We start from the raw sequence: 24639 nt of genomic DNA on the forward strand, positions 1-24639 counted from the left end.
TTTTTACAGAGAAACAGAAAATTAGAGTTTTGGCACAAAAGATCAAATTGAACAAATACTTGTTGTCCACAGTCGCTCCTGTGATTACGATCCTGAAGTTCTTCAAGAGCAACTCAATCATCGTGAAGAAAGGTTCCGCCATCGACATCCCAGCTGAGGTGAAGGGACTTCCTCTACCAACCTTCCAATGGATGAAGGATGACGTGGTGATTGAGAAGCCGGAAGGCGAGAAGATGACAATGGAAACTGAGGAGGTGAGAAGCAATTCTTCACATCTGGATTTTAGTTTTAGTTCAGAGTCCAGCAGTTTGTTTTATGACTCAAATCACTGACGTCAGCTGAGAGACAATTTCACCACAAACCCTTCAGACAATGACATGACTGCTGAGTCACAGCTCCCCAGAGGATGATCCCTTTACCTTCACTGATCACCAATAATCAGCCATAGAACAAACTTAAGGGAAGAGTTAAACAATCAGTAATGTTTATGTAATTATTATTTGCTCAGCTGCTATCAGGTCTGTTTGAGAAGCAAATGACAAATGCCATTTTTTAAATCTTCAGGTCAACAAAACAACTCTGACAACAAAGATTGCCATCCCAGAAACCATCAGGCAGGACAAGGGCAACTACAAGCTGGTAGCTGAAAACTGCTTCGGCAAAGCTCAGCAAGTCATCAGAGTCGAGATCCTTGGTAAGAGCAAAAAAGCACCAGTTCACATGAGGAACTTTAATCTGCATCATTGTGGGATGAAAATTTTAATGTCTGAGAGTCGTTTTAAACATCACATTAACCCAAACCTGCGTTTTCAGACCGACCTCTTCCTCCAAAGAACATCGTGGTCTCGGACATCAAAGCGGACTCGTGCTACCTGACCTGGGACGCCCCAGAGGACAACGGTGGCAGCGAGATCACAAACTACATCTTGGAGCGCAGAGACGCCAGCAAGAAGAAGTCTGACTTTGATGTTCTCACCATAAACCTGATTGACAGGAGATACGGGGTGAGACTCTCTGCTCTCATCCACGACATCACTCGTTCAACAACAGTCAAACATGAATATTCATTTAAACAGTGAAAAAGAAACAGGGACAACATTAAAGTGAATATTAAGCGTTCATGTTTTCATTCTTAGATTTAACTTTTTCATATGAACAAGTTTTAATTAATAACAAATAAATATTAGTATAATTAGTTTTAAAACTCAAACCTTTGTCTCGTAATATTGTCTCTTCTTTCCACGTTCTTAGTATCTGTACAGTTATTATTAAATTGTTATAAATAAAATCAAAATAAATAATATGAATTAAAAAAAACTATAAAATCAAGCTTTACCAAAAATGTATCAGTGAAATTGTAACATTTTGATAATCTTTCATCACAATCATCATGTTTTGCTCCTCAGGTTTACAAACTGGACCTGAACGGTGCCTACCAGTTCAGGATCAAGGCAGTGAACAAGTACGGCGTCAGTGACGGCTGTGACTCAGAGAAAGTCCAGCTGAGGGATCCCTTTGGCCTCCCGGGACCACCACGTAACCCCAAAATCATTGCCGCCACAGCGACCACCATGACTGTGACCTGGGACCCTCCTCTGGACAACGGTGGCTCTACCATCCAGGGGTACTGGCTGGAGAAGAGGGAGCGTGGCGCCGTATACTGGGGTCGTGTCAACCGAGCTCCCGTCACCAAACCAGCAGTGAAGGGTCTTCAGTACACTGTGCTCAGACTCATTGAAGGAACCGAGTACCAGTTCAAGATCGCAGCCTGCAACGCTGCCGGAGTCGGACCACTCAGCGAGGCCACAGAGTGCCGCTTCACCATTGATCCGTGCAGTGAGCGTTCACATTCATACACCAACAACAGTTTTATGTCTGTAGCTTCGTTGATCTGCTGCGCAGCGACAGTCACATGTTCTCAGGCATTATAAAGTTATTCATGAATTGGATCATGTGATTGACAGTTAGTTATCTGACCTTTGACCCTTTTCTTAGACCCTCCCAGCTCACCTGGAACCCCCGAGGTTAAAGACAAGACCAAGAGCAGCATCACTCTCAGCTGGACTCCGCCAGACAAAGATGGTGGCAGCCCCATCAAGGGTTACATCATCGAGGTCCACGAGGAGGGCTCTCCTGATTGGAGGAGGGTGAACCCCGCCGACAAGCTGCACCCATCCACAGAAATCACCGTCCCCGACCTGAAGGAGGGCAAAAAGTGCAAGTTCCGTATTTATGCTGTGAACTCCGCCGGCAACTCCGAGCCCGCGAGGATGGCTGACATCCTGGTTCAGGACATCCTGAGTAAGAGTCACACGGTTCACACTGCGGGAACTGACCGTGTTAATATTATTTTTATATATATATATATATATATATATATACTGTATATATATATGTTATATTAATATTCAGTTAATGTGTCACTGATATTTTATCTGTACATAAACAATAGTTACTCTCAAACCAAACTTTTATGCTGATGATCTTAAACACAAACCCGTCATCTGGTTCTGATTCACTTTGTAAAAACATTATAAGACAAATTCACACTAAGCTTTGAGCTGAAAGATTAAACTCTTGACGGTGGAGCTGACTTTTACGATACTGTGTTTACACTGAACGTCGTCATTGACTTAGTCTTCACGTGAATAAACATCAGATCACGTCGGATTAAAACAAGCTGTTTGTTCTGCAGTCGAGCCGACCGTGACTCTGGATCTGAGCGCTAACGACCTGATGAACTGCAGAGCAGGAACAACCATCAAGATTCCCGCCACCATCTCTGGACGACCCATTCCCAAAGTCACCTGGACCTTTGATGGAACCGCAGAGGCTGAGAAAAAGAACGAAATACACACGCTACCCGTGGACTCAGAGGTCAGACTCTGAGAATCATACATTACATAAAAGTTATTTAAGATAATTTATATATAAAACTTTCTAACATCATGCTGCTTTTTCCTCAGATCTACTCCACCGACACAACCTCGGTGGTTATTATCCCAGAGAGCAAACTGAATCACAGTGGCCGATACATTATCAACGCTGAGAGTCCGGCTGGTCACAAGGTGGTGAAAGTCAGAGTCAACGTGCTCGGTATGTAAAGATTCGAAGATTCAAAGAGTGAAATGCAGCGTGGCTCACAAGACTGTGACACTAAAACAAATGAATCTACTGAGTCTGCTTTTTTCTTGTGTCATGGATCCACAGACCTGCCTGGACCTCCCAGAGAGCTGAAGGTGAGTGATGTGACGAGAGGAACCTGCCGACTCACCTGGAAAGCTCCGGAGTGTGATGGAGGTGACAGAGTGAAGAGCTACTTCATCGAGAAGAAGACGGTGGCGGGCAAAGCCTGGACCAAGGTATGACTCCACACCTGCAGTACAGTAAACTCTGAGCTGTGCGCTTATTGACAGCTAATGTCTGAGACTGGTGTTCTTGTTTCAGGTGAACCCAGCCTGTGCTGCTCAGTCTCTGGTGGTTCCAGACCTGATAGACGGTCAGGACTACCTGTTCCGCATCCGAGCTGAGAACCGCTTCGGCTTCAGTCAATTTGTCGAGACCATCGAGAGTACCAAAGCCCGAGATCCCATCCGTATGTTTCCTTTCGCTTTAATATGACGTTAGAGAAAATCTTCAGACAGTTCATCATGAAGTCACCTGTTTCCATGTGTGTGCAGATCCACCTGATCCTCCAACCAGGCTGAAGATCCAGAACGTGAGGAAGGGCACAGTGACTCTGACCTGGAAGGCTCCGAAGAATGACGGTGGTTTACCTGTGACCCACTACAGCGTCGATCTCCTCTGCTGGGAGGCCAGTCGCACCAAGAAGGAGTCGTGGAGGAGGTAACTGAGCTTGACAGATTTATTTGGTTTCAGTTTTGTGACGATGATATAAACCTGAGTGAACTCAGAAAAAAGGTGTGAAGTTGAGCTGTTTTCAGTCAGATCTGGTTTTTAAGAGATGTTGTTACTTGGCTGCAGGTGTAACAGGAGAGACGTGGACACCACCACCTTCAAGGTGGAGGATCTGACAGAAGGAGACGAGTATGAGTTCAGAGTGGTGGCGCACAATGAGGCTGGAGCGAGCCGACCCTCGTCCACCGTCGGACCCATCGTCATCCAGGACCAGACCTGTAAGTTCATCAACACAGGCACTTGAGAGGTGCATGATGGAAAATCTAGAATCCAATATTTTGGGGATATTTTCACCTGTATCACAAATTTGTGATTCAACTATTCAAAGTGTAAAGTCAAAGTGATGGAATGACCTTTTAATTGAAATCGGTTTATAAATATTAGTTTTTCGCAGTTTAAGTTGAATTTCATTCGATTTGAATTATTTTATCTTTATAGTAAATTGAGGCTTTTATCATCACAGATCTTCACTTTAAACAGAAACAAATATTTAAATTACAAACATAACCTGACATCCTTCGTCCTCAGGCGCTCCGTCCATAGAGCTGAAGGAGTTCATGGAGAGCGAGCAGGGCAGTGACATCAGCATCGTGGCCAAGATCCACGGCTGTCCGTTCCCCACACTCACCTGGTACAAAGCTCCACCCCACAAGTCTGACGACAAGGTGGAGGTTCAGTACGACGAGCACATCAACAAAATTGTGTCAGACGAAAGCTGCACGCTGCTCATCCAGCAGGGCAAACGCCCCGACACCGGCCTGTACACGCTGGTGGCATCCAACAGCCTCGGCAAGGCGTCAAAGGAAATGAGGCTCAACGTGCTCGGTATGAAAAAAAAGATCAGACCGATTTTTACTTTCATCCACTGAACCGATTCATAATGAATTATACTCCCATGAGTCATTGAGATAGGTCACCTCAGGTTTGTGTTGTCTCTGACCTATTGTTGGTTCTCCAGGTCGACCAGGTCCTCCCTCTGCTCCCATTAAGTTTGAGGAGATTGGAGCGGAGAGGATCACGCTCTCCTGGCTGCCGCCAAAGGACGACGGAGGCTCCAAGGTCACAAACTATGTCATCTGGAAGCGGGTGGCATGCAGGAACACCTGGGTGCCTGTCACCAACGAACCCAAAGACCGGATCTGGACGGTGGAGAGCCTGATGGAGGGACACGAATACGTGTTCCGGATCATGGCCCAAAACAAATATGGCGTCGGAGATCCACTGGACAGTGAGCCCGAGGTCGCCCGGAACCTCTACAGTGAGTTGAGCTGTCGCACATTCTCACAAACTGACCTTAGTCGGTTTATTCGATGATAAAACAGTTTACTGACACAGAACAGTCATATGATGAGTTCTAGTGTCTTGTGATGAAGTATATTTGATCTATTTTAATCTTTATTTAAAAGTGATGGTAGAGAAACAAACAGGAAATGATGTCGGACAAGATGCGTCACATGACTCTGACCAGAACTGTAGCAGAACTGTTAGGGTCATGTTTCCGTAGACAAATATCTTCATCCTCTAACCTCTGGTACTTCCTGTCCTGCAGCCGCCCCTGGTCAGTGTGAGAAGCCCACGGTCACCAGCGTCACCATGGACTCCATGACGGTGAACTGGGAGGAGCCAGAGGACGACGGTGGTACCCCCATCACTGGCTACTGGCTGGAGCGTAAAGAGACCACAGGCAAACGCTGGACTCGCGTTACCCGCGACCCCATCCGTCCCATGAGCCTGGGCGAGTCGTTCGTGGTGAGCGGACTTATCGAGGGCTCCCAGTACCTGTTTAGAGTCTCTGCCATCAATGCTGCTGGACCGGGACTCGCCAGCCCCCCCACAGACCCCATCTTTGCCAGAGACCCCATCTGTAAGTTGCATTCTGGAATCAAAAACGTTCACGTTTTTAACACAGAGTGATATGTTAACCACCTGTCATCCTCTCCCATAGCTCCGCCATCTCCTCCAACCCCCAAGGTTTCTGATTGGACGAGGTGCACAGTGGACCTGAACTGGATCCCTCCCTTGAAGGACGGAGGCTCGAAGATCCTTGGCTACTGGGTGGAGTACAAGGAGGAGGGCACAGAGGCCTGGGTAAAGGTGAGCGGAAACACCTGAGCTGGGTTTTGTAGCCTTAAAAAAAAGTTAATTTCATCAACATGTGGTAAATTCTGCTGAGTCACAGTTTCTGTTTTAATCATCTCTTTAGTTTCAAGTTGATTTCAAACAAAAATCATCTGAGATTAAAGATTCTTCTTCAGAAAAGATGAAGAACATGTAAATCAAAGAGCTATGGGTTTTTATTGTTGTGGACCAACAGTAATTGATTATCAGTCATTTCTCAATAAATCAAAAGATGCTGATATGAATTTATTTTCTCTCAGGTTTGAACAATGTGATTAATATGTTGTAAGGAAAGAATCTCAACCTAAGAAACTGAATGTTTGTGTTTTTCAGGCAAAGGAAACTGAAATTCGTGGCACTCGTTTGGTGATCACTGGTCTGAAGACTGGCGGTCAGTACAGGTTCAGGGTAATTGCCTTCAATGCTGCCGGTAATGGCGAGCCAGGTGAAGTCCCGGAGGTGCTCGAGGTCAATGACAGAACCAGTGAGTTGAGGGTCATGACTTTATTTCACCAATCAAATCCTTGTTCTCTCAATGAATTAACGAGAGAAACAACTGGATGTTCTGTAATGTTGAATTTCTTCCCTTCAGTTGCTCCTGAAGTCGACCTGGATGCTTCGGTCAAGGAGAGGATGGTGGTCCACGCCGGCGGTGTGATCCGCATCATCGCCTACGTGTCTGGCCAGCCGTCCCCAGACGTTAACTGGAGTCGAGATGGAGCTGCGCTGCCGCCAGAGGCTAAAGTGGAGACGACAGCCATCAGCTCATCTCTGGTTATCAAACCCTGCACCAGGAGACACTTGGGCGTTTATACGCTGACTGCCAAGAACGCAGGAGGCGAGAAGACAAAGAATATCACTGTGGAAGTTCTGGGTGAGTTTCAGTTTTGATAAGAATTAAATATTTAGTGACATGGAAACAATGAAATGCTGTTTCTTTTTATTAAACCTGGTTGTCGTCCCTCAGACGTCCCTGGACCTGTTGGCATCCCCTTCACTGCGGAGAACCTGAGCATCGATTCCTGCAAGCTCAACTGGTTCTTCCCCGAGAATGATGGTGGCTCCCCCATCAGTAACTACATCATTGAGAAGCGTGAGTTTGAGCGTAAGGCCTGGACTTCGCTCTCCTACACCGCCAGCAGACAGAACGCCGTGGCTCATAACCTCACCCAGGGAAAGGCCTACTTCTTCAGAGTGGCTGCGGAGAATGCCATCGGCATTGGACGCTTCGTGGAGACTGCAGCTGAGGTTGTGGTCAAGGAACCCATGAGTGAGTTTACTTTATTAGATTAGTATCAATAAATAGGAACTTTTAAATAACTAATATTAGTTTATTATCTAGTTAAAGTTTGCTGATAAATAAAAATTGCGACAGAAAATAACAAAACCGGTCAAATAGCTAAAATAGTTCCTTCTTCATAAATAAAAAAAAAAAAATGTATTTCTTTCAGGTGTGCCTGAACGCCCTGAGGAGCTGGAGGTCACCAAGGTGAACAAGGACTTGATCAGCCTCACCTGGAAGGCACCCAAGTTTGACGGCGGCTCAGAGATCACCATGTACATCCTGGAGGCCCGTATGATTGGCAAAGACAAGTTCACCAGACTGACGAAGGAGAAGTTGATGGAGAGAAAATACATCTTTGACGGCCTGAGGGAGGGCGATACCTACGAATTCAGGGTCATCGCCGCCAATGAGGTCGGACCCAGTAAACCATCGTTCTGCACCAAACCAATCACGTGCAAGGACGAACTGGGTGAGGACTTAATAGGAACCGTCTTGTATATTCTTTAATTGATTGACAGCAATTAGCTTTGGTTGATTTGATATTCAACCCACAGAGACTAAAATACTGCCGATCTGTTCCATTTGAAGCATTAGAAGGACTGAGGTCTCCTCAGAAATAATACTGAACATGTTCTTATCTGAAAGAAACAAGCCTGTATTATCAGCTAAAAGTTAAAGCTAATTGAAAGATAAAGCTGCAACCAATGCTTACTGATGTAACTAAGGAACTGGAGGGGACACCACAAGTATTTTGTAGCAGATCAGATCTTAACTAAATTTAATTTTACAATTGTCTCTTGTGAAAAATGTATTGATCCAAAGTCCAAAAATAGACATAAACTTTAAGTTCAGAATGAACATGTTTTTTTCCTTACTTATATAATAATAACAAAATATTGAATCAAAACAGAAGCCCAAAGAAAAAAAAAACTCCATCTGACTCAGTCTTCATTTTCTGTTCTTTCAGAGCCACCGACCATCGAGTTGGACTTCCGTGATAAGATCATTATCCGTGTAGGAGAGAGTTGCCTGCTGCAGGGACGCTACACCGGCAAACCTTCTCCGTCTATCATCTGGTATCGTGAAGACAAGGAGCTTAAGGCAGACCAACACGTCATGTTTAAGAACACGCTAACCACCATGTCACTGGGCCTGATGAAGGCACGGCGTGAGCACAGTGGCAGATACATGGTGGTGGTGGAGAACAGCACTGGATCCAGGAAGGGAGTCTGCAACATCACAGTTGTTGGTATGTAGGGAAAAAAACTTGTGAAGACAAACTTGTAACAATAGATTGATAAAGATTCAGTGAATTGCTGATCAATTTAGATAAGAAATAAAAGGGCTCTAAGAATAGATCCCTGTGGAACACCACATGTAGCTGTGTCATTCATTCCCTTTGTTAGCTGCTGAAGCAGATACAAGTTGAAGCTTCTAATGAGTAAGACAACAATTGACCACAACACAGATTCCTTATTTGGAGACTTTCTTTGTTTCATTCCCACAGACCGTCCTACCCCTCCTGTTGGCCCTGTGGTGTTCGACGAGGTGCACAGGGAGTACATGATCATCTCCTGGAAGCCTCCTCTGGATAGTGGTGGTGTGGACGTCTCCAATTACATCATCGAGAAGAGAGACGTCAACCGAGATACCTGGACCACAGTGACATCTGCCACGACCAAGACTGTTTGCAAGGTGGGTCCAGATGGTTTAACGTTGAATTTATTCAGCTGTTATGAAATTGGATCTTCAGGAGTCAAGTGTTATTGTGAAAGTTATTGTTTGTTTCTCTCAGATCCCGAAGCTGACGGAGGGCAAGGAGTACGTCATGAGAATCTCTGCTGAAAACTTGTATGGCATCAGTGACCCACTGGATTCTGAGGAGATGAGAGCCAAAGACCTCTTCAGTACGTTCTACTCACTGATAATAGAGCTAATCTCTGAATTCAATAAATATTTTTGGAAGAATTTATCAATTGCTGAAAGTGAAAACATGTGTAAACTCTAACTTACTGAATGTATTAAAAAGACTACATCCTTCTTTAATTCTTCTTTCTTCACTGACCACATTGCTTTTGTTCCTGTGACTCCCCTGCAGGAGTCCCTGAGGCCCCTGAGATGCCCACAGTTCGGGAGGTGTATGCCACCAATGCTCTGGTGCTGTGGAACCGCCCTCGTGACGGAGGGAGGCCCATCATCAACTACATTCTGGAAAAGAAGGAGCCAGCAGCCAAGAGGTGGTCCAGAGCCACGAGAGACACACTGTACCCTGCCACTCAATACCGAGTCCAGGACCTTGTGGAGGGCTGCGAGTATGAGTTCAGGGTCATGGCTGAGAACGAGCTGGGAACTGGAGACCCCAGCGTCCCCTCCAAACCAATCCTCGCCAAAGATCCTATTGGTCAGTGTGGCTCATGACAAAGATAGAAATTGTTTTGATGATTACACATATTTAAATTATGAATGAGTGTTAATGTACTTGAAATAAACAAATGTGTAAATTGAAATAAATTTATTAATTCTAATTTTATAATTTTATTTTGTGTTTATCTTTTTCTGTCAAAGTTCAGTAGGTTTATCGTTTCTTCATGTTTATGTGAAGGTGTTTTTATACCTGCAGGACATACAAGATCAAATCCAGATACCTAAATAAAACAATAAACAACTGAAATAATTCTATATAAAGAAATACTTTACTACAAAAATGTTTTAAATGCTGTAAATTTGATGACTTTTCAAATATTGTATGTGTCCCTATTTTCTACAACCTTAACAACATGTTACCAAATTTAATCTATGATATTTATGTTCCGTTCACAGTGTGCCCTAGTCCTCCAGTGACCCCCGAGGCCTATGATAAGACGAAGGACTCTGTCAGCCTGAAGTGGCAGATGCCCCGCCATGATGGCAAGGGCAGGATATTTGGCTACATAGTTGAGTACCAGAAGCCGGGCGCCGTAGAGTGGATTCAGGCCAATGAGACCCCAGAGCAGTGCCCCGACCTCCACTATGTGGTAACGGGTTTAAGTGATGGACAAGAATATTCTTTCAGGATCTTCACTGTCAATGCTGCCGGCAAATCTGACCCTGCCTACGTCAAACAGTCCATCAAAGTCCATGACAGACTGGGTAAGAGGTCTATTTGTTACTTTGGCATCAGTTTGTGAAGCACAAATAACTTTTTGTTTTCACCTCAAACTTGTGACAACTCCAACCCACCGCATGTCATGTGGTTTGAAATCTGTGTCCCTATTTTACTTTATATATCAACCAGATTTAATACATTTGTTCCCATTTCTGTCCACAGAGGAGCCTGAGTTGCTGCTGGATGCTAACATGGCACGTGACCATCTGGCAATGTTAGGCACAGACATCACCCTAAGCGCCACCGTTAAGGGTATACCGACACCCACCATTAGCTGGAAGAAGAACGATGGAGATGTTCCTACTCACATCACTGTCGCTGTCGCCACCACTGGCAGCAAAGTCTTCATTCCCAAATGCGTCCGCCCAGACTCTGGGAACTACACCATCACTGTAGAGAATGCCGCTGGGAAGAAATCAGCAACTGTTGCTGTGCTGGTGTTGAGTAAGTGAAACATCCACCAACTGACAGACTGACAGTCTTTGTGTTTACAATATTCAATTATGCCTGAAATTAAAACTAACTGAGTTCAGAAAATGCCGTCTGTGAATTAAACTCTAACCCACTTTTGTTTCCATCAGATAAACCTTCTCCTCCCAGAGACCTTGTGATCTCTGAGGTGACCAGCGAGACTGCCTACCTGACATGGAAGGCTCCTGAGGACAATGGTGGTGCTGTCATCTCCCACTATGTTGTACAGAAGAAGGACGTGGCATCAGAGCAGTGGGTTCCTGTCTCAGCAGGCAATAAGAAGCTGAGTCTGATGGCCTTGTACCTGATGGAAGGAATTCAGTACATGTTCAGGGTGTCTGCTGAGAACCAGTTTGGCAGAAGCGACTATGTGGTAACCAGGCAGCCCATCAAGGCTGTCGATCCACTCTGTGAGTAAAACGCAGAGCTGCATTATGTTGTCTTATTTTACTTTGCAAAATACAGATTTTGAACCATTTTGTGTGAATTCAAATCCTGTTGAATTCTGAAGGGCCCACTCTCATTGGCTATCCACAGTGTTTATTTAACTTTCATCACACAGACCAAAACAAAACATACAATACAAACAACAGCACAAAAGATAATAATCACAAAGGACAAAAAAAGATAGAGAAAAAGCCAGACTGTACAGAGATATAATACAGCGTTACGGCCTATTCTAATCAATCATTCAGGAAAAAAATAAAGCATATGGTGAGGAACAGCCAGAATGGGTATCGCGCAAAATTTGGGGTGTCATTCAGGAAATTTAAGGCGCCTATAAACTGTGCCCTAGGTGCTTTCAAATTTTTCATGAAAACCTTGCGTGTTGCTCCGAAGCCTCTCAAGATGTACCCCTGAGACTATTTCACTTTGAAACAACAAAACAAAATGAACTGATGGGAGCAGTTAGGATGATGAATGTCATCAGCAGTGATTCATTGAGTTTGAGAACATTTGTCAATAGTTCTGTGCCATCTCATCCAGTTCAAAATTTACATCCACTAATAATCAGTGATTAATTGATCTTTCCTGGTCACCTCTCAGATCCTCCTGGTCCTCCCAAGAACCTGCACCACACTGATGCAGACAAGACAGAGGTGTGGTTGGTATGGGAGTGGCCTGACCGCACTGGTGGAAGTGAAATCACCGGCTTCATTGTGGAGCACCAGGAAGAGGGCCAGACTGACTGGGTCACCTTCAAGACCGTGAGCAACAACCATGCCCACCTCACTGGGCTGGTGGAGGGCAAGACGTACCGCTTTAGGGTCAAGGCTCAGAACGCCATTGGTGTGAGCCGTCCAGACACTAGCGTCCCTGTTACCTGCCAGGAAAAGACATGTAAGACACATGATTTGTATGAAGTTGTTTCTTAATGTGAAAGCTGCTCCTGTTTTAATTTATAAGCCCAAAAACATTCTAATATTTTAACTGGTTTGTTCTCTTTCAGTGCCGCCAACTATTGAAGTTGATGTGAAGCTCATTGAGGGTCTTGTTGTCAAAGCTGGCACCAATATTGTCCTTCCAGGCAAAATGACAGGCATTCCCATTCCCACTGCCAAATGGATGACAGATGGCAAAGAGTTAGTGTCAGAAGGCCACTATCACATTGAGACTGCTGGATCCTCCACCACCCTAAGTATCCCTGAGTCCAAGAGAGGAGACACTGGAGAGTACATCCTCAATGTTTCTAATCCTTCTGGCAGCAAGACAGTTGCCCTGCATGTCACTGTCCTGGATCTTCCTGGTCCACCTATGGGACCCATCAATATCTTGGAGGTCACCCCTGATTACATGATGATTCAATGGAGGGCGCCTAAGGATGATGGTGGCACAGCCATCACTAATTATGTGGTGGAAAAGAAGGATGTGAAGAAACCATGGGAGCCCTGGTCTGTTGTTAGCTCCAGCGGCACCAGTACCAAGGCTAAGGTGTCCAGGCTGGAGAAGGGTCGTGAGTACATTGTTCGTGTCCGTGCCGAGAACAAGATTGGCATTGGTGCTGGACTTGAGAGTCCTCCTACTATTGCTAAGCACATGTTCAACCCTCCTGGTCCACCAGGCCCGCCAGAGTGTTCTGATATTACAGAGAATGCTGTGACAGTAGAATGGTCCTTGCCCGACTATGATGGAGGAAGCCCCATCAGCGGCTATGTGGTTGAACGCAGAGAAATGACAGGAAAGTGGATCCGTGTCAACAAAACTCCAGTGCTGGACCTCAGATACAGAGTCTCAGGCCTGTTTGAAGGCAACAGCTATGAATTTAGAGTTTTTGCTGAGAACGTTGCTGGTATCAGTGAGCCTTCTCGCACCTCTGACCCTATCAAGGCCACACGCGCTATCACCAAACCTGGCCCACCTGGCAATCTTAAACTGAAGGACTGGAGCAAATCCTATGCTGAAATCTGCTGGACTAAACCCACAAGAGATGGTGGCAGTCCCATTCTTGGTTATGCGGTTGAGATTCAGAAGTCAGGAAGTGCCCAGTGGGACAGAATCAACAAGGATCTCATCAAGATGTGTGCCTACAGAGTACCAGGCCTCATTGAAGGAATGGAGTACAGAATTCGCATCAGGGCCACCAACAAAGTTGGAGACAGTGAACCAAGGGAACTCCCTGAAACCATCTTGGCAAAGGACATCCTGGTTCCTCCAGAAGTTGTTGTTGACATTTCCTGTCGTGACTCCCTGACAGTCAGGGCAGGTCAGATCATCAGTTTGATCTCAAGGGTGAAGGGCAGACCAGATCCCGAGATCACATGGACCAAGGATGCCAGAGCCTTGTCTAGGGATAAACGCACTGAAATGAACAATAATTACCCTCTGTGTGAACTTGTAATCAACGAGGCAGTCAGGTCAGACTATGGTAAATACGCAATTGTTGCCAAGAACAGCAGTGGACAGGCACAGGCCACAATCATTGTCAATGTTCTGGACACACCAGGAGCTTGCCTGAACCTGAAAGTGGCTTATGTGACCAAGAAATCCTGCATGGTGTCCTGGGAGAACCCTGAGGACAACGGAGGCACTGAGATCACTCAGTACATTATTGAGTGCCGTCAGCCAAGCCAGAGAGGTTGGACGGTGGTCTCCAATGACTGCACCAAGCGTTTGATAAAGGCTCCTCTCACTGAGGGCTGTGAATACTTCTTCCGTGTCAGTGCAGAGAACAAGATCGGTGCTGGTCCACCTACTGAGTCCAAGACACCAGTGCTGGCAGTTGATCCGATTGAGAAGCCGGGCGAACCCAATGACTTCCATATTTCTGAGATTGGCAAGACCTTCTGCTTCCTCAAGTGGAGGAAGCCAGATTACGATGGCGGTAGCCGTAACCTAGGTTACCACATTGAGAAGAAACCAAAGGAGGCTGAGGAGTGGGAGAGACTCCACAAGGGTGCCATTAAGGAGACTTACTTCATGGCTGACAGATGTATCGAAAACCAGATCTACATGTTTAGAGTTCAGACTAAGAATGAGGGAGGGGAGAGCAACTGGGTGACCACACCTGAGGTCCTTGTTAAGGAACTGCTTGTGGAGCCTGAGATCAAGATCAAACTTGATGGAACCCTCATTGTCAAGGCAGGAGACTCCATTCCTATCGAGGCAATAGTGAAGGGCAAACCACAGCCTGATGTCAAATGGACCAAGGATGAGAACACAGAGGAGATTAAGAAGGGCCCCAAGCTTCAGATCGAAACGGGGGCGGACTTCTCAAAGCTGTTGCTTACCAATGCCAGGCGCACTGACAGTGGCAAATATGTTGTCTCTGCCTCCAACAGTGCAGGAACCTGCTCTGCTCTAGCCAAGGTCAATGTACTGGATAGACCAGGCCCCATCAGGGATCTCAAGGTGTCTGGTATCACCAATGACCGGTGCCATCTGGCCTGGGAAATTCCAGAGGATGATGGTGGCTGTGATATCTACAACTACATCATCGAGAAATGTGAGACCAAGAAGGGAATCTGGTCCGTCCACTCCAACGCTGTTATCACAAATAAAGCTAAAGTTACGCGCCTTATAGAGGGTAATGTGTATATATTCAGAGTTCGTGCGGAGAATAAAATGGGTCCTGGTCCTGCAGTGCAGAGTGAGACCATTGTCGCTGGCACCCAGTTCAGTGTACCTGATGCTCCCGAAGCACCAGAAGTCATCAAGATTGCCAAGGAGGAGATGACTGTGCAGTGGTCAGAGCCAGAGAAAGATGGAGGAAAGCCAATCACAGGTTATCTGTTAGAGAAGAGGGAGGAACATGCCGTTAGGTGGTCTCCTGTAAACAAAGATCCACTCCCTGGAACCCGTTCCACAGTTGCTGGACTCCTGCCTCTCCATGACTACCAGTACAGAGTCAAGGCTGTCAATGAAATTGGCATTGGCAGCCCAAGCAAGCCTTCACGTGCCATCACTGCCAAAGATACAGTTGGTATGTAACCAATAACAATGTTGACATTATTTTAACATTTGTTGGTAAATGTAGTTCATGTTCTTTGCTATAGACAAAATCCATGGCTTCATGTTCACTCATCCTTATGTCTTCTTACAGAGCCTCCTGCCCCTCCAACCAACTTGAAAGTCCTGGACAGCACCAAGTCAAGTGTCACCCTAGGCTGGACCAAGCCTTTATCTGATGGTGGAGCTCCCATTATTGGCTATGTTGTGGAGATGAGGATGCAGGGAGGTGCCAAGAAAGGAGACGATGGTTGGAAGAGGTGTAACGTAGCAGCTCAGCTGGTCATGTGTGAGTTCACAGTCACAAGTCTGGATGAGAAGCTTGTCTATGAATTCAGAGTGTCAGCTCAGAACCAGGTGGGCATGAGCCTGCCCTGCAACCTGGAGGGTGCTGTGATCCCCAGAGAGATTCTAGGTGAGGACTTCATCAAATTTTCATTGTTTTTATGGAAACCAAGTGACATCTCAGGTGTACCTGGGATGGTGTGGAACTCATGTGTGAAAACTACTAGATCACATTAGCTTTTGAGTTTTACTTCTGACACCTACACTCTTTTACCAACAGAGGCACCAGAGATTGACTTGGATGCTAACCTAAAGCAGGGACTGACAGTAAGAGCTGGCTGTCCCATCAGGCTATGTGCCACCATTAGAGGCAGACCACCTCCCAAAATAACTTGGAGAAGAATGGGCATTGACAACGTGTTCAGGAGGGGAAAAGTTGACATCATCGACACTATGACCTTCCTGGTCATCGCCGACAGCACACGTGACGACACTGGCAAATATTGCCTGACTCTGCAGAGCCCTGCTGGGGAGAAGGCTGTGTTTGTCAACGTTAAGGTTCTAGGTTAGCTATGCTTTTTTTGAGTAATTAATGTTCAAATCACAAAATGTGCCATTTTCAGCTCAATCAAACAAATTCTCAACAAAATCTAAATGTCATTATCTATTTGTTTCTGACAGACACTCCTGGACCTGTAATGAATCTGGAAGCGACCGACATCAAACAGACATCCGCCATGTTGTCCTGGAGTCCTCCAGAGAGCAATGGTGGAAGTGATGTCACTCATTATATTGTTGAGAAGCGTGAGATTGATCGTAAGACATGGGCAACTGTCAAGGCTGAAGTTCAAGGGGACAAGATTCCCTTCAAAGTCAGTGGCCTGATGCCTGGAACTGAGTATAACTTCAGAGTCACAGCTGTCAACGAGTATGGTTCTGGTGTTCCCAGAGCAACACCCACTTCCTACCTGGCTTCTGATCCTGTCAGTAAGTATCATCTCCTCATCACACGACACAGGGCCTCAGAACTCATGCAGCTGCTCACTGTGCTCAGTTGTTTCTTTTCTTGTTCATCAGTCATCTGAAACATTTAAACACACCTGTCTGATTTCGTTTTTTCAGGCAAGCCAGATCCTTGTGAAAAGATCGGGGTTCTGGATATCACTAAGAACAGCGCCACAGTTGGCTGGGTCAAGCCTGCGAGTGACGGTGGTGCCAAGATCGATGGTTACATAATTGAATATATTGAGGTCAAACCTCCTCCACCACCTCCAGCACCTTTGGAGGTTTGTTGTGTGATCAAAATACCCTAACTTGATTTGACAGATATTCACGCTCTCATATAATTTTGCAGCACAACCTTCTTTCTTATTATTGTATAAATGTGAGGCATGAGTCATTAATCTACAATGCTCAATTTGCCACAGGTTGCAGAAGGAGAGGAGGCTCCTCCACCACCTCCTCCACCTCCAGTGGAAGAGGAAAAAGAGGAGGAAGAACCTGAAAAGGAGGTGTGGAATGCATACACAACTGTGAAAGGTCTGACAATCAGCATCAGTGGCCTGAAGGAGGGCAAGAGGTACAAGTTCAGAGTGGCTGCCAAGAACATCATGGGCATGAGCTCATTCACCGAGACGAGGGAGCCAGTCGAGATCAAGGAACAGATGTGTAAGTTGTTTTGTCTGATTAATAAGGGATCATTAAGACGTAGTTTTGGCCATTATCCCACGATAGACCTCAAGATAGACACTCAGCTCCCCCAGATAGTCTGTAACTTCTCATGTCTTGACCTGCAGTGGAACCAAAAATTGTCATGCCGGAGATGGTGAGCGCCAGAGCTGGAGCCAAGCTCAGAGTGGAGGCTCTGGTTTCTGGAAAACCTTCCCCAGTTTGCAAGTGGATGCGTAGTGAGAATGCAGTGGTCCCCTCCAGTCGTCTGGCAGTGCACCAGTCTGGTAACCTATGTGTCCTGATCGTCAAAGATGTATCCAGGACTGACAGTGGAGAGTACAGTTTGATGGCTGAGAACAGCTCCGCAAAGGTGGTCCAGGCCCTGAAGATCATCATCAAAGGTCAGTGTCACCCACATATGTGGAAATTAAAGTAATTTACATTTTGACACTCAGCAATAGAGAAAATGACTTGTCTGACTTCTTTGTGTTTCAGATATCCCCGGTCCACCTGAGGGCCCCGTGGTCATTAGCGACATCGACTCTGATGCCTGCTCCCTGTCCTGGAACAAACCACTGGAGGATGGAGGAACCAACATCACCAACTATGTGATAGAGAAATGTGATGTGAGCAGAGGTGACTGGATGACGGCTCTCTCTTCCTGCTCAAAGACCAATTGCAGGCTTGGAAAACTCGTTCCTGGAAAAGAATACATCTTCCGCATCCGTGCTGAGAACCGCTTTGGCGTGTCAGACCCCATTCAGTCTGACAGGATGGTTGCCAAGTTCCCCTTCGGTAGGTTTAAATGAAATATTTTCCCAGTGCAGGCCTTGATTTAGATACAAGCCTTTGTCTAAAGTTGAAAGTTTTTTTACATCAATTTGTCTGTTTTGTTGTCACAAGATGTCCCCAGCGAGCCCCTCAACTGCCGCATCAACAAGACCAACAAGGACTGCATGTTTGTAGCCTGGGATAAGGCAGAGAGTGACGGAGGCAGTCCCATTACAGGTTACTACATTGAACGTAAGGAGAGGAACAGCCTGTTGTGGGTGAAGGCCAATGACACAGTTGTCCGCACCACTGAGTACCCATGTGCTGGCCTCATTGAGGGCCTGGAATACACCTTTAGAGTGTCCGCCATCAACCGTGCAGGCCAGGGCAAACCAAGCAAGAAGACCGACTTTGTCACTGCCAGAACACCCATTGGTACGTTTGCTGCCAGCACCTATGCAACAATCTTTTTTTATTAATTTTATTTACTTTTCTTAACTTCTGCTCATGTTCTCTTTGTGTCACAGACATGCCAGGTAAACCTGAGATCCTGGATGTAGCCAAGAACTCTGTCACTCTGGTTTGGACCCGTCCCAAGAATGATGGCGGGAGTAAGATCATTGGCTACTATGTTGAGGTCATGCGAGTGCCAGGAGACACCTGGATCCGCTGCAACACCAGCAGTCAGAATGTACCAAGGGAGGAGTATACGGTTACTGGTCTGGAGAGAGACCTGAACTACCAGTTCAGAGTCATTGCCAAAACTGCTGTCAACATAAGCAAACCATCTGAGCCCACAGACCCTGTCCTGGTCTGTGCTGAGAATGGTGAGATTTTTATTTAACAATGTTATAAGTGTTATAAGTTTTACCACCAAAAGATTTTGACTTTAAAAGAAAGTAGACCTGAGCATAACACTAATTTATCTTATCTTTAAACACAGTTCCTCCCAGAGTGGAGGTCAATGCCAGGATGCAAAAAGGTTTTAAGGTGAAGGCTGGAGCCACAGTACTCCTGGAGGCTGAGGTGTTTGGTAAGCCCTTGCCCAGAGTGACCTGGAAGAAAGGTGACGACAGCTTGAAGTCAGGCGAAGGCCAGGTCATCACCCAGCAGAGGCATCACTTCCAGCTTGAGATGACAGGAGTCACCAAGGAACACACAGGGACTTACACTATCCTGGCTGAGAATGCCAGTGGCTCCAAGACTGCTGAGATTGAAGTCAACATTCTGGGTGAGTACTGGCCTCTTTTCTTTAGGGATGTTTTCTGAAACTCTTAACGAGATAAAACTTTAACAATCTGTCAACTGTATTCTACATGATGTACCCACAGCTTCACCAATCATCATGTTGTGTTCAGTTGGCTGATACCATGAATATTTTGTTTCCTTAGACGTGCCTGGCCCTCCTGTTAGTGCCAAATACACTGAGGTGTTGGCCACCAGTATGAAACTGTCGTGGGAGCCGCCTTTGAAAGATGGTGGTGCCCCCATCAATGGCTATATTGTGGATAAGCGTGAGACCAGCAGACCTAACTGGGCCCAGGTCTCCACCAAGATCAAGGGTGATGTCCTTGAGTTTAACGTGGAGAAGCTGATCAATGGTCACGAGTACCAGTTCCGAATCCGTGCTGAGAACATGTGGGGAGTTGGAGACCCCCACATAACAAACCCTGTTATTGCCAAGAACCCATATAGTAAGTCATTACCAGCATTTTGTCTGGGTCATTACAACATCAGTGAAGAACCGTAGCAAGTAGTGCTACAGTTTCAATGTAATTTCAAACTTGAACAACTGAACTCTGGTTTCACCAACAGCTGTCCCTGGTTCTTGTGAGGCCCCAGTGATCACCAACGTGACCAAAGATCGTATGACTGTGAGCTGGAAGGAGCCTGCTGATGATGGAAAGTCTATCGTCCTGGGCTACATGCTGGAAAAGAAAGAGGCAATGGAGTTGAACTGGACAAGACTGAACAGGAAGCCTCTGACAGAAAGGACCCTTGATGTTACAGGCCTCAAAGAGGGAGCTGAGTATGAGTTCAGAGTCATTGCCCTCAACATTGCAGGGTTTGGCAAACCCAGCGAGCCCTCTGCTGGCACCACTGCACAGAACCCCATCAGTAAGTCCCATCATTTCTGATAATCTTGCACAGTTATAGCTTAAGAAGGTATTGCATGTAGTGTCCAATCCTAGATGTAACTTAAACTGGATCAATGTGCTCCTCCCCAGCTCTGCCTGGCCCTGTTGTGAATCCCAGTGTGAAGGACACCTCCCAAAGCGCCATCAGTCTCAACTGGACTGCCCCTGCCAACAATGGTGGAAGCCCCATCATCGGATACTTGGTGGAGTGCAAGCGAACTGATACAAGAGACTGGATCCGCTGCAACGTCCCCAGAAACCTGCAGGAGACCAGCTATGTCATTCAAAACCTCATTGACAAGGCTGAGTACCAGTGTCGCATCACTGCCGTCAACAAGGTTGGCTTCGGCGAGCCAGTTGAAGTACCTGGCAAACATGTTGCCAAGGACATCATTGGTATGTATACAAACATTTTAGTTTATTATTAAATTTACAAGATTTTAAGTTTTTATTCATCAAAACTTTAAGATGCCTCTGCCTAGAGACATTATGTTTTGGGTTGTCCGTCCCTCTGTCTGTCCTTCCGTCCATAGTGCGACTTATTCATAGTTAGCTGGTTTATGTAAGAATTTGAAAACTAACTAAATAATTTGAGCTTTCTAACATCATGTTAGCCTGGTCACTGAGACCGTGTTTGAATTAACAGGCTCTCTATCTACATAAGGTCTTCGCAGTCATAATAAGTCATTTCTAAAACTGTCCTCTGTGTGTTTTTTTGTAGTTCCTCCAGAGGCAGAGCTGAGTGCAGAGCTAAAGAAGGTCCTGGAGCTGCGCGCTGGAACCACCATGAGGCTGCAGGCCACCATCAAGGGTCGTCCCACTCCCAAGATCACCTGGGCCAAAATGAACACCAACATCAAGGGCCGCCAAGGCATCATCATCAAGTCCACTAACACTGACACCATGGTGGTGGTGGAGAATGTCAACAGATATGATGCTGGCAAATACATTCTGAACCTGGAGAGTTTGGCTGGCATGAAGATGTACACCATTGTTGTCAAGGTTCTAGGTTAGTGAAGGACAGACATGAACTCATCAGAAACAGCACTAAGCTGATATATGAAATGAAAATTGGGCTTAAGTTGATACATTTTGAAAGTTTTGTTGTATTTCAACAGACACTCCTGGACCTCCAGTCAACCTGGTGGTGAAGGAGACATCCAAAGACAGTTCTTCCATCTACTGGGACGCTCCTCTGATTGATGGTGGCCACGAAATCACCCACTACATTGTGCAGAAGCGTGATACTGAGAGGAAGGCCTGGTCCATCATTTCCAACAACTGCGCCAAGACAGAATTCAAGGTGCCAGACCTGGATGCTGGACGATCCTACTACTTCAGAGTGTCAGCAGTCAACCAGCTTGGTACCGGAGAGTACTGCGAAACAGCCGATTCAGTCAGAGCAACAGGTGAGTTGGATGATAGCAGATTTTGTTGTTGGATGTCCTTTGTTTATTGATCTAGCAAATATTATTCTCACTTTGTTCATATTTACTTTTCTCAGAGGAGCCTGGGCCTGTCATGGACTTCAAGACCCTGCTGGTAACTAAATACTCTTGCACTCTAAGCTGGAAGAAACCACTCACCGATGGTGGCAGTCGCATTACCTGCTATGTGGTGGAGGTTCTCAATGGTGATGACAAGTACAAGGAGCTAATGAGGTCCAAGAATATGCAATACAGCGCCAAGGACTTGGTGGAGGACAGAGAGTACACCTACAGAGTCAAGGCTGTTAATGACTCAGGAGAGAGTTCTGCCAAGGAGCTGAAAGTGGTTGCTAAGGAGCAGATCAGTAAGTGTTTTTATTTATGAAACTTTCAGACAGAAAGCTATTAAGAAATTTGTTTATTATAGGGTTAGGGTTAACCCTTAAAATATTTTTTCTTTCCGTCTGCAGTTCCTCCGAGCTGTGACTTGAGGGAGCTTCCCAACATGTGCTACATTGCCAAGGAGGGCAGCACTGTCCGTCTGAAGATCCCGATCATGGGCAAACCTACACCCAAGGTCTCCTGGAAGAAGGGAGATGATGAAGATCTGACAGACACTGGCCGAGTGTGTGCCGAGTCCTCTGCAGTCAACACCACCCTCCTGATCAGGGACTGTCAGAGGAGTGATGCCTCCAAGTATACCATCACCCTGAGAAACAGTGCTGGGAGCAAGGAGTCCACCATATTCATCAGGTAGAGATCAAATTATACCAGGGCATGTAATACAAGATAAAAAATGTGTTGCTTGGTAAATACTGGTAACAATTAAATAAATAACAAAAAGTATAAGCAATGTATTTTATTTTACCTGTCTCCTTTTAGGGTGGTGGGTAAACCTGGCATCCCTATTGGACCCATTAAGTTCAAAGAAGTTACTGCCGATGGCGCTACACTGAAGTGGGCCGTTCCCAAGGACGACGGTGGCTCAGAGATCACCAACTATGTCTTGGAAAAGAGAGACTCAGTTACCAATATGTGGGTGACTGTGTCCTCCACTGTGGAGACCAACACCATGAGAGTGACCGGTCTCCATGAAGGCACAGAATACATCTTCAGAGTCTGTGCTGAGAACAAATACGGGTTTGGAGAAGGACTCAAGTCTGATCCCATTGTTGCTAAACATCCATTCAGTGAGTTACGATAACATGCAATATATTTAATAGGCTAACGATGTTAAAGTGTTGAATTTGAGTTTTTTCTGACTGTTGTATTTTCACTGTTTTTCCACAGATGTTCCTGATGCTCCTCCTCCTCCTCAGGTCATGAGCATGCGTCACAACTCGGTTTACCTGGCCTGGTCCGACCCCAGGAAGACAGGAGGATCTCCCATCACAGGTATAGTCATCTTGAACACTTGTACACTTACTCTGCAACTATGTTACTTCTTGTATTATTTAACAAGCATTTTATCTTCACTATAGCACTTTAATTGATATTTATATGATCTGTGTGTACCATGTGAGCTTATTATGGATTTTTCTTTTACACCTTTGGTACTACATTCAGGTTACCATGTTGAGTTCAAAGAGAGGAACAGTATGTTGTGGAAGAGGGCGAGCCCAGCTGCCTTAAAGTTGAGGGAACACAAGGTCACTGGGTTTACTGAAGGCTTGGAGTACGAGTTCAGAGTCATGGCAATCAACCTGGCTGGCATTGGCAGACCGAGCGCTCCCACTGATCCACAGGTGGCCCTGGATCCCATTGGTGGGTGTAAAACTTATAAAAGTGGCTTTCAAATATAATAAATTACAAATTGTGCAAAGATACAAAACTGCATTCATATTTATATCCATATCTTTAGATGCTCCTGGTAAACCTGATGTCATCAGCATCAGCAGGAGCTCCGTGACACTCCAGTGGACTGAACCACAGTTCGATGGAGGCCACAGGCTGACTGGCTACATTGTGGAGAGGCGCGACCTACCGTCTAAGATCTGGGTCAAGGCCAATAATGTGAATGTTGTGGATCCTGCATTTACTGTCACCGAACTGCAAGAGGGCTGCAAATATGAGTTCAGGATCAGAGCGAAGAATGCAGCTGGTGCTCTTAGCCCACCCTCCGAGCAGACAGATACAATCATCTGCAGAGATGAATATGGTGAGATGAGCGCATAAAACACTGTTTGTCTCAAAACCATGAGTGAGACAATGTTACACTGAGGTAGAGACTGTGTATACTGCTTGAATAATTAAATGGTTCCTATTTCCTCCAACAGCGGCACCAACCATTACTATTGATGCTCATGTGTTGGAGGGTCTGACTGTCCGAGCTGGCGATACCATTGTCATTACTGCCACAAGCATAGTTGGCAAACCTGCTCCAACCTCATGCTGGTCAAAGGGAGGAAAGTACTTCAAACCCTCGGACCTTGTTCATATTGAGACCACTGCAACTTCCTCTACTCTGTCCGTCAAATATGCCAGCAGGAAGGACACAGGGGAATACATCATAACTGCCAGCAACCCCTTCGGTGTAAAGGAGGAAACTGTCAAGGTCAAAGTTCTGGATGTTCCTGGTACTCCTGGGCCTATTGAATGCACTGGTGTCTCTTCTGAAAAGGTCACTCTTACATGGGCAGCTCCAACTGAGGATGGAGGCTCTCCTATCAAATATTACACCCTGGAGAAGAGGGAGACCAGCCGCCTGCTCTGGACTGTTCTGGAAGAAAAGGTCATTGACTGTCACTATGTAGCCACCAAGCTCATCCAGGGCAACGAGTATTTCTTCAGAGTCTCTGCTCTGAACCAGTATGGTGCTAGTGAGCCATCTCACTCAGAGGCCGTCAAGATGGTTGATAGATTCGGTATGCACAGTTTATATTCTTTACTGCTTCTTTCATTCTGAATTTGTGTTTATTACCACTGGAAGAATACGTACAAGTAAGATTTATTCATGTGTTTCTT

At 45.8% G+C, this 24639-nt stretch overlaps 1 protein-coding gene across 1 annotated transcript in view; it reads left to right on the forward strand.

The window, feature by feature from the left end:
- The window catches only part of ttn.1 (titin, tandem duplicate 1), a 136947-nt gene that overhangs the window by 68258 nt on the left and 44050 nt on the right, over window positions 1-24639 (forward strand). The window contains exons 120-169 of the mRNA XM_034573345.1: window positions 73-254; window positions 565-694; window positions 814-1004; window positions 1407-1836; window positions 1996-2301; window positions 2696-2877; window positions 2967-3096; window positions 3211-3362; window positions 3448-3595; window positions 3681-3846; window positions 3985-4136; window positions 4447-4743; window positions 4877-5176; window positions 5468-5782; window positions 5864-6012; window positions 6370-6520; window positions 6629-6910; window positions 7004-7306; window positions 7488-7790; window positions 8289-8570; window positions 8829-9016; window positions 9117-9228; window positions 9420-9722; window positions 10142-10450; window positions 10629-10910; window positions 11048-11347; window positions 11985-12278; window positions 12388-15357; window positions 15478-15798; window positions 15949-16233; window positions 16350-16655; window positions 16791-16954; window positions 17096-17336; window positions 17465-17740; window positions 17835-18134; window positions 18243-18545; window positions 18638-18937; window positions 19054-19341; window positions 19502-19804; window positions 19926-20228; window positions 20339-20644; window positions 20970-21257; window positions 21367-21657; window positions 21753-22040; window positions 22146-22428; window positions 22558-22865; window positions 22966-23070; window positions 23242-23439; window positions 23537-23833; window positions 23952-24539. Coding sequence (XP_034429236.1) covers window positions 73-254; window positions 565-694; window positions 814-1004; window positions 1407-1836; window positions 1996-2301; window positions 2696-2877; window positions 2967-3096; window positions 3211-3362; window positions 3448-3595; window positions 3681-3846; window positions 3985-4136; window positions 4447-4743; window positions 4877-5176; window positions 5468-5782; window positions 5864-6012; window positions 6370-6520; window positions 6629-6910; window positions 7004-7306; window positions 7488-7790; window positions 8289-8570; window positions 8829-9016; window positions 9117-9228; window positions 9420-9722; window positions 10142-10450; window positions 10629-10910; window positions 11048-11347; window positions 11985-12278; window positions 12388-15357; window positions 15478-15798; window positions 15949-16233; window positions 16350-16655; window positions 16791-16954; window positions 17096-17336; window positions 17465-17740; window positions 17835-18134; window positions 18243-18545; window positions 18638-18937; window positions 19054-19341; window positions 19502-19804; window positions 19926-20228; window positions 20339-20644; window positions 20970-21257; window positions 21367-21657; window positions 21753-22040; window positions 22146-22428; window positions 22558-22865; window positions 22966-23070; window positions 23242-23439; window positions 23537-23833; window positions 23952-24539 — 15651 coding nt within the window. The remainder of the gene's footprint in view (window positions 1-72; window positions 255-564; window positions 695-813; window positions 1005-1406; window positions 1837-1995; window positions 2302-2695; window positions 2878-2966; window positions 3097-3210; window positions 3363-3447; window positions 3596-3680; window positions 3847-3984; window positions 4137-4446; window positions 4744-4876; window positions 5177-5467; window positions 5783-5863; window positions 6013-6369; window positions 6521-6628; window positions 6911-7003; window positions 7307-7487; window positions 7791-8288; window positions 8571-8828; window positions 9017-9116; window positions 9229-9419; window positions 9723-10141; window positions 10451-10628; window positions 10911-11047; window positions 11348-11984; window positions 12279-12387; window positions 15358-15477; window positions 15799-15948; window positions 16234-16349; window positions 16656-16790; window positions 16955-17095; window positions 17337-17464; window positions 17741-17834; window positions 18135-18242; window positions 18546-18637; window positions 18938-19053; window positions 19342-19501; window positions 19805-19925; window positions 20229-20338; window positions 20645-20969; window positions 21258-21366; window positions 21658-21752; window positions 22041-22145; window positions 22429-22557; window positions 22866-22965; window positions 23071-23241; window positions 23440-23536; window positions 23834-23951; window positions 24540-24639) is intronic.

This window comes from Hippoglossus hippoglossus, chromosome 21 (genome assembly GCF_009819705.1).
Source record: "Hippoglossus hippoglossus isolate fHipHip1 chromosome 21, fHipHip1.pri, whole genome shotgun sequence".
In the NCBI taxonomy this organism is placed as follows: domain Eukaryota; kingdom Metazoa; phylum Chordata; class Actinopteri; order Pleuronectiformes; family Pleuronectidae; genus Hippoglossus; species Hippoglossus hippoglossus.